General features: G+C 44.7%; 2 protein-coding genes across 3 annotated transcripts in view; both read right to left on the minus strand.

Annotated features, from left to right (window-relative positions):
* Positions 1–12,795, minus strand: part of KAT14 (lysine acetyltransferase 14) — a 102,968-nt gene extending 90,173 nt beyond the window's left edge. Inside the window, exons 1-2 of one of the 2 annotated variants that reach the window (XM_060686743.2) lie at positions 12,713–12,795; positions 8,156–8,416 (exon numbers count right to left, since the gene is read on the minus strand). In XM_060686743.2, coding sequence (XP_060542726.1) covers positions 8,156–8,411 — 256 coding nt within the window. In that variant the 5' untranslated portion in view covers positions 8,412–8,416; positions 12,713–12,795. Of the gene's footprint in view, positions 1–8,155; positions 8,417–12,712 lie in introns of those variants that run through there. The other variant, XM_060686746.2, reaches the window with a different exon arrangement.
* PET117 (PET117 cytochrome c oxidase chaperone) lies at positions 8,550–15,819 on the minus strand. The gene is made up of 2 exons (XM_060686752.2): positions 12,713–15,819; positions 8,550–8,693 (listed from the first exon to the last, which is right to left on the minus strand). Exons 1-2 carry the CDS (start codon positions 12,806–12,808, stop codon positions 8,550–8,552), a joined length of 240 nt encoding a protein of 79 aa, XP_060542735.1. The 5' UTR covers positions 12,809–15,819.
* Positions 15,820–16,167: the final 348 nt, after the last annotated feature.

The raw sequence follows: 16,167 nt of genomic DNA on the forward strand, positions 1-16,167 counted from the left end.
ATGAATTATATTACAAAGTATTTTTTTCTTCCATTCCATCATGTCTGATACTTGGAGATTGCCTAGACAAGTACCTGCAATTTTCTTGGCAAAGTTCTTCAGAAGTGTTTGCTATTGTTTCATTTGCAGGCTTGAGAGAAAGTGACTAGCTCAAGGTCACTCAGCTGGCATTGTGCCAAAGGCAGGACTAGAATTCATGGTCTCCCAGTCTCTACCTGATGTCTTAACCACTACCTCAGATTGGCTCTTATCGTATATATTAAAAAGGTAAAGGTTCCCCTCGCACAAATGTGCTAGTCGTTCCCGATTCTAGGGGGAGGTGCTCATCTCTGTTTCAAAGCCGAAGAGCCAGCGCTGTACGAAGATGTCTCCATGGTCATGTGGCCGGCATGACTAAATGCCAAATGTGCACAGAACGCTGTTACCTTCCCATCAAAGGTGGTCCCTATTTTTCTACTTGCATTTTTTACATGCTTTTGAACTGCTAGGTTGGCAGAAGCTGGGACAAGTAACAGGAGCTTACCCCGTTACGTGGCACTATAGATTCAAATCGCTGAACTGTTGAAAAACGTAAGTATTTCAAGTGTCCAAGTATATGACTGAGCTGTTATTCCTTGCCTTGTACTTTTTTCAAATTTTTGACCACTTAAGCTAGAATTAATTGATCATGTTCTTGCTGTTCCTGATTTAAACTTTTTGAGATCCTGGTATGAAGCATGAAGATAGAAACATTTAACCATGTGGTCAGACAGAAGACAATTGTTAATAGCGCTTAACTGTTTCTCTCTCAGTTACATGACAGTCAGCCTTTCTGTGAAATTATAGATGATTTTCTAAAATAATGTACTATGCAGAAATGTATACCAGTGGATGCAATTAAAATATGAATGGGTGAGAGGAATGTATGCAATTTGTACTTTGTATTTCCAGCAACTAATTTAAAGATTAATATGTGTGGTGGTTCTTTGTGCTCACAGTAAGTGTTGTTAATGATGTGGTTCCCATCTTCAAAAAAAAAAGGGTGGGGAAAACAGATCAGAAAACTACAGACCAATCAGCCTAACATCAATGCCTGGGTAGATACTGGAAAAAATAATCGCAAAACAGATCTGCGAACATCTAGAAACAAATAAAGTTATAACTAGAACAGGTTTGTTAAAAGCAGATCATGCCAAACCAATCTTATTTCATTCTTTCACAAAGTGCGTAAATTAGTAGACCAGCGAAATGCTGTGGACATAGTATACTTAGACTTTAGCAAGGCATTCAACAAAGTAGACCTACTTTGAAAAATGTAGTATAGACAGCATCACCACCAGATGGATATGTAACTGGCTGACAAACTGTACTCAGAATTGTCCTTAATGGTAGTACATCTACATTATTATTATTATTATTATTATTATTAATTAAATTTCTATACCGCCCTTCTCCAATAGGACTCAGGGCGGTGCACAGCCAAGATAAAAACAAAGCATTACAAAATTTAAGAACAGTATTAAAATAATTAAATATTTTGGCCGAAATTAAGATAACCCAATTTAAAATCAATTTAAAATTTAACTCAGGCCAGCCCAGCTTGTTGAAATAAATAGGTTTTCAGGGCCCGACGAAAAATCCGGAGGTCTGTTATTATACGTAACTCTGGGGGAAGGTTGTTCCAGAGGGTGGGCGCCGTCACAGAGAAGGCTCTCTCCCTGGGGGTCGCCAGCCGACATTGTCTGGCGGACGGCACCCTGAGGAGGCCCACTCTGTGCGAGCGTACTGGCCGGTGGGAGGCTATTGGTGGCAGAAGGTGGTCTCGTAAATACCCCGGCCCTAAGCCATGGAGCGCTTTAAAGGTGGTCACCAACACCTTGAAGCGCACCCGGAAGACCACTGGGAGCCAGTGCAGCTCGCGCAGGAGAGGTGTCACATGGGAGCGCCTCGTCGCCCCCATAATCCCCCGCGCGGCCGCGTTCTGGACCAGCTGGAGCCTCCGGGTGCACCCCAGGGGGAGCCCCATGTAGAGAGCGTTGCAGTAGTCCAGGCGGGAAATGACTAGTGCCTGAGTGACTGTGCGTAGAGAGTCCCGATCTAGAAAGGGGCGCAGCTGGCGTATCAGGCGAACCTGATAAAAAGCCCCCCTGGCCACGGCCGTCAAATGATCTTCTAAAGACAGCCGTGCGTCCAGGAGGACGCCCAAGTTGCGAGCCCTCTCCGTGGGGGCGAGTGATTCGCCCCCAATAGCCAGCGATGGCGTCAGCTGGCTATATCGGGACGCTGGAAGCCACAGCCACTCGGTCTTGGAGGGGTTGAGTCGGAGCCTGTTTCTCCCCATCCAGGCCCGCACGGCCTCCAGACACTGGGACATCACTTCAAGGGCATCGTTGGGGTGGCCTGGGGTGGAGATGTACAGCTGGGTGTCATCAGCGTACTGATGGAACTCCACCCCAAAGCCACGGATGATCTCACCCAGCGGCTTTACATAAATGTTGAACAGAAGGGGCGAGAGGACCGACCCTTGTGGCACCCCACAAGCAAGGTGCCTCGGGGTCGACCGCTGCCCCCCCGTCAACACAGATTGCGACCGGTCAGAGAGGTAGGAGGAGAACCACCGCAGAACGGTGCCCCCCACCCCCAACCCCGCCAACCGGTGCAACATGATACCATGGTCGATGGTATCAAAAGCCGCTGAGAGGTCTAACAGGACCAGGACAGAGGAGCAACCCCTATCCCGAGCCCTCCAGAGATCATCCACCAACGCGACCAATGCCGTTTCCGTGCTGTACCCAGGCCGGAAGCCGGACTGGAGCGGGTCTAGATAGACAGCTTCATCCAGGTACCGGGGAAGCTGTTGCGCCACCACACTCTCAACAACCTTCGCAACAAAGCGAAGGTTGGAGACTGGACGATAGTTAGCCAAAACAGCCGGATCCAGAGAGGGCTTCTTGAGGAGGGGCCTCACAACCGCTTCTTTCAAAGCGGCCGGCAGGACCCCCTCACTCAAAGAAGCGTTAACAATCTTCTGGAGCCAGCCTCGTGTCACCTCCCGGGAAGCCAGTACCAACCAGGAGGGACACGGGTCCAATAAACATGTGGTCGCGTTCAGCCGTCCCAGGACCCTGTCCATGTCCTCGGGAGCCACAGGATCGAACTCCCCCCAGATAACACTCTCAAGACCGGCCTCAGTCATCCCGTCCGGACATACCCAGTCAGAGGCCAGTCCTTCCCGAATCTGAGCGATTTTGTCATACAGATACTGCACAAAGTCCTCGGCTCGGCCCTGCAAGGGGTCATCCCGCGCTTCCAGATGGAGGAGGGAGCGGGTCACCCTAAACAGGGCGGCCGGGCGATTATCTGATGACGCGATAAGAGCGGCAAAATAACTAGATTTCGCCGCTTTTATCGCCACTAGGTAGGTCTTAATATGAGACCTCGCCAGTGTTCGGTCGGATTCGGAGCGACTGGTCCTCCAACTACTCTCCAGGCGTCTTTTCCGGCGCTTCATCTCCCTAAGCTCCTCGGAGAACCAAGGAGCTAGGTGAGTTCGGTGCCGGGTCAGAGGCCGCAAAGGCACGACACGGTCCAAGGCCCCGGCAGCCGCACTATCCCAGGCAGCCACCAGGTCCTCAGTCGAGTCGTGAGCCAGAGTCTCAGGAAATGGCCCAAGCTCCATCTGGAACCTATCAGGGTCCATCAGGCGCCTGGGGCGGAACCACCTGGTCGGTCCCGCCTCCCTGCGGCGGGGTGCGGCGGTTAGAAAGTCCAGTCGAAGGAGCGAGTGGTCAGACCATGACAAGGGTTCGATGACTATATCCCCTGTATCAAGGCCACTCAACCACTGACCAGAGACAAAAACTAAGTCCAGAGTGTGTCCACCCGTGTGAGTGGGGTCATGAATTAACTGAGTAAGGTCCATGGCCGTCATGGAAGCCATGAACTCTCGAGCCACCTCAGACGTTTCGCCGACAGATGGCAAGTTGAAATCCCCCATGACTAAAAGTCTGGGGGTACCAACCGCCACCTCAGCTATGACGTTGAGCAGCTCGAGCAGGGCCGTTGCCACGCGGCAGGGAGCCAGGTACGTGATCAACAAGCCCATCTGTACTCCACGACCCCACCTCACAAAAAGGGACTCACATCCGGCTATCTGTGGAACAGTGGTCTCCCTCGGATCAAGACTTTCCTTTATAATAACCGCCACCCCCCCGCCCCTGCCCTGAGCTCTCGGCTGATGGAATGCTCGGAAACCTGGTGGGCACATATCCACGAGGGGAACCCCCCCCTCATGGCCCAACCAGGTCTCCGTAATACCTGCCAGGTCCGCTCCCCCCTCCTGAATAAGATCGCAAATGAGGGGGGCTTTATTTACCACGGACCTGGCATTGCACGACAGCAGCCGAAGGCTCGGGCCCTGAGAGTCTGAACAGCCTGGGATACGAGAAGGGCTATGGGGACCGGGGCGTGCCACCGCTCGAAGATAGCGAGTGCGCGCCCCCACTACATGATGCGGCCCCCTGCTCCCACCATATCTGCCCCTCCCACTCAACACATTGATAGAAAAGCCCTCGACAGAATGGACTCTGATGTCCCCCTTACCCCCGGAATCTACACCCTCCGTGGCCCCACTAACAGCTGGGCCGGACCCCTCCCCCCGTGGGTTAACCCCCAAACCCACACAACCCTCCCGCCCCTTAAAATCCCTTAAAAATCTATCAAAAAGTTTCCCTAAAAAACCCCTTAATCCCCTTTTTGCAGCATGCCACCTCTCGGGGTGCCAAAGCCCGTCATAAAGGTAGGCCCTTGATAAAGTGGAGGGCCACACCTGCGAGAGGGGGGAGTCTCGCAGAATAAGAAGTTCTGTTGGCGAATACATCTAATCAATCAATTAATTAATCAATCAATCGGGGGAAAATCAACGGCCTGGGGGTAATCAAGATAGTCCAAAGTCTGGAAAGGGATATTCAATCAATTCCAAGTCAATAAACTCCACTGCTCTCTCACAGCAGTGGATGGAGTCTTAGGCCGCTTCGAGGCCAGATGTTAACACCAGCTGCCCTCTCACGAAAGCTGGGAAGGGCCAGAAACCGCAGTCATCGACCGGCACCATGAAAGACTTGAAATCCGAATATTTCCCTCTTACAATTGGGGGCATTGATAACAAACCACCAATCTACAGGTTCACGGGCCCAGAGAAGACTCCGATAACTCTAGCGGCTGCACCTTAGGCGAGTAGGGAGGCGAATCGGGAGGCTATAGATGTCCATGTCCATGGGAGGCAGGTATCATAACAAGTATCGTATCATATTATTCAGAGGCATCTCCAGATGATAAGTGGCCTCCTGGAGGCTGATAGACCACGTAAGGCATAAAAGCCTGGCCCAAGGTCTTTTGTGACCATCAAACAGCAATGTTTCTAGCTCACCCCCATCCAAATGAGGGAGGGGGGAGCCTCTGGAAGGACCAGGAGTGGGCCCCCTCCAAGTGGGCCTCCCATCCATAGCTGTAACCGGCAGTTCCAAGAAACAAACATTGATGGTCTGATTCAAATCATGGTCAGGATGCCCCTCGCTCTCCCTATTCAGGCTCCTGTCCCTTTCCGGCCTCTCTGATGTTATCTCTCCCAGCCGTTCGTCCCAGTGTTAAAGCGAGTGCCAATCCCGACGATGCCAGCTCTTAAAACATCCCCGTCCACCGTTGGGTCTAACAGGAAGCCCCTGTCATCCCCTCGGAGTCCCTGAAGCTCCAGGGAGGGGCTGCATCGCCGACGCCGCCACCGCCCGTTCCACTAGCTCGGCAGCTGCGGGGAGATGCCGAGGGCGCTGAGGGCGCTCTCCCCGCTCATAGAGCCGCAGCGCAGCCGTCTCCGTCTCGTTCGTGGCCATCGTGTCCTGGAGAGCTGCCAGCTCTCAAGAAGATGACACAGACTGGTGAGAAGCTCCCCTCACCAGACATGGGGGTCAATTAGCTGGTCGAACCCCCGGAACCCCCAAAACCCGGGGGATATCCCCCGAGTATCGCCGCCGCTCAGCTGGGAGCGGCCATCTTGGACATGCGCAGAGGAATACATGGAGGGAAGTAAGCAGTGAGGCGCCACAAGGTTCCATCTTAGGCCCAGTACTCATCAATATCTTCATAAATGATTTAGATGAGGTAATAGAAGGGGAATTCATCAAATTTGCTGGCAGGAATACCCGACACCCCAGAAAACAAGCTCAGGATCCAAAAACATCTTTACAGACTTGAATAATGGACCCTATCAAACAACATGAAATTAAATGTGGAGAAAAGGAAGGTTTTATACCTAGGCAGGAAAAACCAAAGGTACAAGTACAGATTAGGCGAAACCTGGCTCAAAAACAGTAACTGAAAAGGACCTTGGAGTCCTAGTGGACGATCACTGAAACATGAGCCAGCAGTGTGCAGCAGCAGCCAAAAAAACTAATACAATCCTTTGTTGTATAAATAGAGAGGCATAGAATCAAAATCATTAGTATCACTTTATAAATCCTTCATAAGATCACATCTCAAACACTACATCTGATTTTGGTCACCACATTACAAAAAAGATGTTGAGACTTCTCAACATCTGAAAAAAGTGCAAAGAAGAGCAACTAAGATGATTAAAGGCCTGGAGACTAAAACAGATGAAGAACAGTTGCAGGAATTGGCTATGGATAGTCTAGAGAAAAGAAGGACTAGGGGCAATGTGATAGCAGTATGCCACAAAGAAGAGGGGGGTCAACTTATTTTCCAAAGCACAAGAAGGCAAGACAAAAAACAATGGATCGAAACTAATGAAGGAGAAAAGCAATCTGGAATTAAGGAGAAAGTTCTTAACCGTGAGAACAATTAACCAGTGAAACAGCTTGCCTTTAGAAGTTGTAGGTGCTTCATCATTGGACGTTTTTAAGAAAAGACTGGACTGAACCACCTGTCTGAAATGGTCTCCTGCTTGAGCAGGGGCTTGGACTAGAAGACCTCCAAAGTCCCTTCCAGCTCTATTCTGATTGAAATTGAAATGCTATAATAAATGCCTAATACAAAGTATGGTTTCATGGACCATAACAGAAATTATAAATGTTACTCTATTCTATCAATATTAAGTTTCAGGGTGCATTTAAAAATACAAAGGTTCTATGTTAATTTGGGCCATTTTTTTTCTAGGTGGGATGTGTGCATTTTGTGCATACCCCGTTTTGCTGTAATGTCAATGCTATTTATACAGTTAAAACAGCAGCAGCCCTTTTTCTAGTTAACAATCACGATTATAAGAATAACAGTAGCAAAAACAGTACACATGCTTTTTACTGGGTTTCTGAATAGCAAGTATTATGTTTGATTTTGCTTGATAATGCATATAAAAATGATTAAATTGGAAAAAAAAAGTTGTCTGTCTGAAAAGTTGTCTGTCTTCCAGCTTTGTTTACCTTGAGGGTGGGAGAGATATTATTAGTTAATGTATTGTACCTGATTCAAGTTTTCCTCAACTGTGTAAACTCATTTGGGTAACTTGGGCATAGGATTGTCATGATAAGAATGAAGGGAAATGCAAGCCAACTTAAACACCTGAAGGAAACTGCTTGCCATCAATCACACATAAAAATTAACAAATAAACATTAAACGATTCTGTTATTTTGAAGGCCCTGTCTTCATGGAATATTCTTAATACAGGAATGGAAGTGGTTTGTGATTGCTGCCTTTCTGGATCTTTCTGAACATCTAAACACCATAGTCCTTGAATTTCTCAATGGCTTCTCATAGAAAAACAAATGCAGGTATTTTCTCTGCTCTGCAACAAAGAAATGTTGATTAAAGTAAGTTCAAATAGTTAATATATGTTTAAGGCTTTTTAAAATGAATTTGCTATGCAACAATTTATTTGTGTCTTAAGAGGATTGGGATCTGTGTCATTTATTTTGAAGTAAGCATAAATGATTTCAATGTTGTTTACTTTAAGAAGTATTATACCTCCAGGCTTCTGCAGTTCATACAAAGCTAATTGATCATTTCTAAAAAACACCAAATGGGTAGAACGGAATACCTATACCTAAACTTGTGTTAAGACACTATTCTACATGGACATATGTGCTTATGTGCAAAACAGAGTAATAACTGTAACTTTGAGAAACTCAAATTCACAAAGGACACAATATAATTAAGAAGTCTTACTTGCTGGCAACCATTTTTGACATCTTTCACAGTAATAAGACATCTCCTCTGCCCAGGATGTTTCTCCTTCATCACTATTCATAGAGTCCCCGCTTTGATCATGGCTCAAATCCACTGATGCCTGATCTTCAGATTCTACTATAAGAAGAGTCTCTCCTTCTACTTCCCCCTCTTCCAGTCCTTCTGAAGGAGATGCTCTTGTAGCTTCATCATCATGACAAGTCATCATGTTAGTCATGTATGCATTTTTATCCATTATGCCTATGGAGAATTATTTTCACTATATAAAAATGTTTTCTTCTAATATTTAAAAAGTATGATCAAAATAATGATTTGACTTGAAAAATATGATAATAAAATTATGTTAACAGAAAATTATGACAACTCTTTCTTTTCATGCTTGGGGTTTTCTTGCCATTAGCATTGTGCTATTCTCTGTTTCAAGTTGTAAGGCTAAAGTAGTATGTTTATCTAAAAGATTAAAATGTTCCTTGTATTTCTGTCTCTCAAGATCTCTGTACACGCCTTCATGTAATCTCTGAAAAAAAGATATATTATTATTAAAAGATTGGAAAAGATCCATCATACTTGCTATAAAATTAAGAATTCTTCAAAACTAATATATATTGCAACATAGGTTTTTAGCAGATATACATAAATTATAATACAATATTAATTAGATTACAGATCCTTATGGAAAAAAAATATACAATAAGCAAAAAATACATTAACCCTTGACTTATGATTATAATTTGGACCAAACTTCCAGCTAAGCAACATGTCATAAACAAGATGCCATGCAGCTCTAGATGAGGTACTTTCAGTAAGAAGCACAGGGATACAGTAGGCTGGGAAGGGGGGAGGTCAGTGGTGAAATGTAAAATTTGTTACTACTGGTTCTGTGGGCATGGCTTGGTGGTGGTGGGTAATGTGACTGGGTGGGAGTGGCCGAAGAGGTTGTAGAAAAAATGCTTTTAAAAGCTTCTGACGATCCCAGCTGAGCCGCGCAATCATCAGCTTTTTTTTTAATTTTAAAAGCATGTTTTCAGCCGAAGAGGTTGTAGAAAAAATGCTTTAATTTTTTTTTTAAAAAAGCCTGTGATGATTGCGCAGCTCAGCTGGGTATGGGGGGGGGGCAGCAAGGATTTTTGCTACTGGTTCTCTGAACCACCGGCCCCATCGCTACCAGATCAGGCGATCCAGTCCGAACTGGGAGCATTTCACCCCTGGGGGAGGCCCAGCACAAGTTACATGCAAACTGGGGGTGCTGCAGTATGCCACAAGCACTGATAGGCTGGGAAAAAATATGCTTGGCTCAAGGGCTTCTTGATGTGACACAGTGCAAGATGCCTGAGTTGTAGTGCTGCACAAAGCTGCAGCCATCCCTGGAAGCCTCAGCCATCTCAGCCCAGGCCAGCAGCAGGGAGTAAGCCTCAGCCACATCAGCTACCTGACTGGCCAAGCAGTGCGGTGTGCTTTAACCCATCCGCCCTGCCACAACCAGCTGGTCTTTGCCATTTTCCTCTCACTGTTAAGGTGCACCAGGCCTGACCCTACTGCATGTGAAGCAGTTGCTGGCCACACCAAGCCTTCTTCCTGAGACCTGGCAGAGCTATCAGCTGATTCACATACAGTAGGGTCAGCCACCTCATCACATTGGGAGGAAAATTGAGGTCACAGGTTATAAGCTTCTTCATTCAGGGCCATCATAACTTTGAATGGTCATTGAACAAGTGGCCATATGTTGAGGACTACATCTACTCATATACAGGTAGTCCTTGACTTACAGCCACAATTGGCATCAGAATTTCCATTGCTAAGTAAGATTAAGTGACTTGCATGTGATTTTATAGGTTTTTTTTGCCCCAGTTATTAGGCGATTCACTGAAGTTAAGTGAATCCCATGGTCATTATATGAATTCCTCTACTGATTTTGTGAGAAATCAAAGCCAGCTGGGAAGGTCACAAATGATAATCATATGACTGAGACACTGGAATAGATGCCAATTTCCAAGCATTCAGATTTTGATTACATGACCGTGGGGATGATCCAAACAGTTGTAAATACAAGGACTGGTCATAACTTACTTTTTTCAGTGCCACTGTAACTTTGAAAGATTGGTAAACAAATGGTTATAAGTCAAGAACTACAGGTAGTCAACTTAAGACCAATCATTTAGTGACTGTTCAGAGTTACAGTGGACCACCCAAAAGCTGACTTAGTTCCAAAATTATGACTTCTGCAGCACCCCTGTAGTCCTTTGCCCTTACAACTGACTGCAAGGACCCTTCAGCACCTTCCTGCCTATCTCCCCATCAGGTTCCACAGTCCTTAGGCCTGCATCCCGCCCCCCAGGCCCCACATCTTCCTCACTTACCTTTTGAAGATCTCTGGAGCTCATGTTAGGAAAGCAAAGCAGGCCTCATCGTGTCTAGGCTGTATGGTACGATTCCAGAAGCCGCCACCATTTTCAAAGTGCCCACTATTCAGGGCAGCTTACCTGAAAATGGCAGCCACTTCCAGGATTGCACCATGTAGGCCAGAAACAATGAGACCTGCTTTGCTTCTCTAACACAAATTCCAGAGATGTTCGAAAGGTGCAATGGGTGACGTGGGGTAAGGAGAATGTGGGTCTATGGGTGTGAAACAGACCCAAGGGCAGGAAGCAGAGCACAAGATGCCTCAGGGGGTGGGGAAGGCCTTAGGAGGCTTGGGGAAGGATCTGCACTATGTCTCCCAATTCACTTAATGACCGCACTGGGAAGAGCACAGAAGGGGAATTGTAAGGTTCCATTTCAATTGTCGTTTGAGGACTATCTGTTAGGTGAAATATCATGTGACCACACCATTTAGCAACAGCAGTTTTGGTAGTCCTGGTTGCAGTTGTTAGCCCAAGATTATGCTATCATGCTTATTTTGCCCTAGCATGCTCCCCTTCACTTCAACTTCTCCAATCCATTTCCTCTCATTTCTGCTTTTTGGGTCACTCTGAACTCCACTGCCCCTGCTGTTCCACCACCCTGTACTCCATCCTGCAGCCCCCAGATTATCTTTGCCATCTTCTTCCTCCCACTGAGGTGTGGGTAGGGTGCAGGGCAGCAAGGACAAAAGACAGCAGAGGAGAGCAGAGTTGGAGGGGAAATTAGGCAGGTGAGGAGAGTTGAAGGGCACTCTATGGTCATAAATGCAGACAGACTACCAAATGTCTTAATTTTTATCACATGACCACAGGGGCTATAACTTTGAGGATAGCCATAAATATCAGATGTCTTGTGGGAAGCTGTTCCATAGAATTTGGTGCAGCTACTGGTCCTGAACAATATCTCTGATCCTCCCCTCATTTCTTGTCAGTCCCATATCTCCCTAGTGGAGTACAGTTAACAATTTCTCTAGGCTAAAATATAATATATTTGCAAAATATTTTTTTCCATTCAATCATGGAGGAAACTGCTTGGACAAGTCCTTGCAGGTTTTTTGAGAAGGTTTATCAGAAGTGTTTTGTCATTGTCTCCTTCCTAGGGCTGAAAGAAAATGACAACCAGACTGTGGGATGCATGTGGGATTTGCTTAGCACATGAAAGTCAGGATCATGAAAGTAGAGATGGTATTGCTGGTCCCAGCTGCCACCAATTAGTGAGAACTACCTAGAACATAAAAGCCTCAGTTACACTTGTGGGAAATCAGAGATTAAAAGATTTAACTGAAAAATCAAACTTGTATTATTACTATTAAAAATAAAAAATGAAACTAGTTGTAATACTATTTTGTATGGTACATTGTTTTAACAAGAAACCAGAAAAAAAGTTAGCAAAAAAAGGATGAAGTAAAAATAAGTTGCAGTATCCAGTTTTTGAGAAACAGATACCAACTTTCCAGGAAATTTTTTAGTTTCCTATAAACTTGTATGAAGATTCCATCTAGCAATCATTGAGTCAAACTTCTCATTCTCTAACACTGTTTAATTCTCAAAATGTTTAAGTGGAATTAACTTTGGCAACAATACTATTTTAATATTAGTTTCTTCTTTCACTCTCTGCAAAGAACTGAGGTTAAGCCATTGTAAATTGTAAACCCTGCCCAAAAACAAAAATATAATATAAAGATACAAGTTACTGCTTGCTTTTTACAAGATACCTTAATTAGGAAAATGATAAAGGCTTGTTTAGATTTCCAGGAAGAAAACAAAAACCTTACAACGAAGCATTCAAGTTGAGCAAAAGTAAAATTGTCCCTCGGAGTTTCTTCCAGTCCAAATTCAGTATAAGCCTTAGAAAGTACTAACATATATTTAGAAACTCCCTAACTTTTCTTCACAGAAGAGATATTGGAAGGAAAAATCATTAAATGCGGCTTTTTTCTTGAAAGAGAAACGGCGGAATTACATATGCTTTTAAAAACGTTTTGGAAATTCCCTAGTACAGCAATATAAAACAGCAGATTCCTCCATAGCTTTTCTGTGGAATAGCTGTTACCTCTAACCCGAGAGAAAAAAAATGGCTCCCAAATTCAACGAGGAAGTAGGAGTTTATACTGTATGAGAAATCTTTCGACATTACCTCTCTGAGACGTCTCTGTTGGACGTGGACACCAATAATGACTCCGCCCGAGAGCAGGACAGAAACCCCCAGGGCTGCCTTAGAAGCCGCTGACATGACACGACGTAGCACCGCAATTTCCCACAACAGGACGCATGAAAAAGATGCCACACCATTGCAGATAAGGTACTAAGAGCATGCGCGTCTACGCGGACGTCACAATGGGTTCTATTTTCCACGCATGCTCAACGGGTTTGACTGACGCGCGTGGTTGGGATCGTTTCTTTCATGAAAGTATGCTTTCTTTCAAGAGATAGAACATTGACCCTAATTCTTTTGAGCAGTTTGGAGACTATTTTTACTCCAATAGAAGGAAAAGAGGTAGCACGTTTGTTGGCAAGTTGAATTAGCATTGTTAAAATTGAGAAATAAGATTGTAGTAAAAATAATTTTAATTGAATTTGTGATTTTAATTTTCTGCTAAGAAATCTAGAAGCAAAAATAATACATCTGGTGGAATAATAAAATTACTTAAAATATTCTGCATTAAAATCTTTGTGCATGAGAACAGAAGACCTAATAGAATAGAATAGAATAACAGAGTTGGAAGGGATCTTGGAGGTCTTCTAGTCCAACCCCCTGCCCAGGCAGGAAATGCTACACCACTTCAGGCAAATTGTTATCCAACATTTTAAAAATTTCCAGTGTTGGAGCATTCACAACTTCTGCAGGCAAATTGTTCCATTTGTTAATTGTTCTGTCAGGAAATTTCTCCTTAGTTCTAAGTTGGCAACAATATCATATCTCCCCTCATTTACTTGAATTTCTAATCTTCAAGTAATCTAGTGTAGGAAGTTAGCACCCGCCCCTTTCCTAGAAGAATGAAATATTTTAGGAAATATTAAAAAGGCAGAATATTATGTTTCCCTGGATGAGAAATGGAGAAGCATGTTTTAAAGACGAAGCAGCTCCCATCTTCCTGCCCATACCTTTTGTCAGTGGGCCAGAGACAGAAACTCAATCTTTGTCAATGGACCATCATCTGCAACACAATAGGACCCATCTAGTAACAGAAACTCACCACATGGCACCTGGGAAGATTACATCAACCAGCAAGGTTAGCTAAGACCCCCACCCCCTGGGAGTCTGACAAGCAACCAGGATACTCTTTCTGGGCCCCAGGAAGTTCAAAGCCAGAGAGGGCATAAAACCCGGGGACTCACTGCGTCTCGTCCCCTTTTCTGTTCAGGAACTCAAGCCATGTGATCCTGTCCACCATTAAGCCATCTTTCCAAGCAGTCTCCATGTTTCTAGTATCTTTTTCCCCACTTGGAGCTGAACCCTGAAGGATATTTCTTCCTACACTAGTATTTAGATCAGGGGTGAAATCTAAAAATTTTTGCTACTGGTTCTGTGGGCGTGGCTTAATTAGTGGGCGTGGCTTGGTAAGGTGACTGGGAGGGCATGGCTTGTTGGTCAGGTGGGTGTGGCCAAGTCAATGTCACTTCTTCGCCCTTTTTTAACCTAAAAAACACAACACAACACAACACAACTGGCTCACCCACAATATAAAAGCAGCTGTGCTAGACCCAAAATGGCCCCTGCAACAAGCAGGAACCTCACACAGCCACAAAAAGCCCAAAAAAACAACTTTCACACTTTACACACACACAACACAACAGAACACAACTGGCTCACCCACAATGTAAAAGCAGCTGTGCTAGACCCAAAATGGCCCCTGCAACAAGCAGGAACCTCACACAGCCACAAAAAGCCCCAAAAAACAACTTTCACACTTTACACACACACAACAGAACACAACTGGCTCACCCACAATGTAAAAGCAGCTGTGCTAGACCCAAAATGGCCCCTGCAACAAGCAGGAACCTCACACAGCCACAAAAAACGCAAAAAACCAACTTTCATACTTTACACACACAAAATTCCACATACAGCTTTGTGAGATTTTGTGTGTTTGTGTAGTTTGTATTATACCTCTGTATTATACTGTGCATTCGGTTTTTCTTGCCATAATGTAGGGCCTTACTTTTTTCACCATTGAATTTAGTTTTGTTAGATAGGGCCCAATCTTCAGGTCTGTAAAGATCCTTTGGTATTGAAGAGTACTGGGCCGAAGACAGAGCCTTGGGTTACCCTCCGTGTAGAAGTAGTGCCATTGAGGACTACACGTTGAGTGTGGTTGGTCAGCCAGTTACAAATCCATCTGGTGGTGATGCTGTCTAACCCATATTTTTCTACTTTATCTAGTAGTAGGTTATGGTCTACTTTATCAAATGCTTTACTGAAGTCCAAATAAATTATATCCACAGCATTTCTCTGGTCCACTAATTTTGTCACTTTGTCAAAGAATGCAATAAGATCTGTTTTTGACAAATCCATGTTGGCTGTTCATTAGGACTTTGTTTGCCTCTAGGTGTTCGGAGATTCATTGCTTGATTATGTTTTCCAGAATCTTCCCAGGTATTGATGTCAGGCTGATAAATCTGTAGTTTCCTGGATGTCAGACCTGGCCCAGCTTGGTCCCTTTGGAAAGAAACACTTTTGACTCCATTTGTAGCAAAAAGATTAGTTTTACTAAAAGCCAAGCACTTACAGTAAATAAAGCCAGAACTAAAAGTTTGTGCATGAAGATTCCCTAGTTAACTTTTCCTTCTTTTTTTTTTTTGCTTTAATTTATATGCCACCCTTCTCCGGAGACTCAGGGCGGCTTACAATGGGTTAAGCAATAGCCTTCATACTTTTGTATATTTATATAAAGCTTATTGCCCCCACAATCTGGGTCCTCATTTTACCTACCTTTCTTCAGTCCACTCCCACTATCTTCCCATTGTCCAGTCATATTTGAAGGTGATGTTTTGGTAACTGTCCCTGTAACAGTTGAGTAGGTGGATAAGCATTGCATTCCATTCCCAGGTCCATGGCCTTTGGATATCTTGGGATGACATGAAGATCTCATTCACTTTTCCCCATCTTCCCACAGCTCCCTCCCCCCCCCCCATGGTTTATATAGACTGGTATCTAGCAAAGCATAAGTGCAAGTGAAGGATTGCAGTTCTGATATTCTGTCCCCTTGAAAAATGAGCTAATCCTGGAAAGAAAGAGAAAAAGAAAGATGTTAGATATTTAGTTAGGTTTGATAGGGTATGATAGGGTATGGAATTTTCGGATGAGGCATGGGGATTGCATATGTGGGGCATCAATACACTCTGATTCAGAGGCTAGAAAATGTTTCTAAAGGATTAAATACTGGAGTCAGCCTCTGTGAATTCATGAATCCAGTATTTCCTTTAACTTCAAAGTGTTCTTCAATAAGGATGGGTGCTGGTGGTGGCTTCATTGCAGGATGCAAGGGGGATGTGCTAGCAGACTTTAATAGGCTACAGTGGAATACCAGGTGGATGCGCTGAAGGTTCAATTCCACAGTCACCAGATTGATGACTCTGATGATGGGGAAA

The sequence above is a fragment of the Pantherophis guttatus genome, chromosome 3 (assembly GCF_059756535.1).
Source record: "Pantherophis guttatus breed Tessera chromosome 3, ASM5975653v1, whole genome shotgun sequence".
In the NCBI taxonomy this organism is placed as follows: domain Eukaryota; kingdom Metazoa; phylum Chordata; class Lepidosauria; order Squamata; family Colubridae; genus Pantherophis; species Pantherophis guttatus.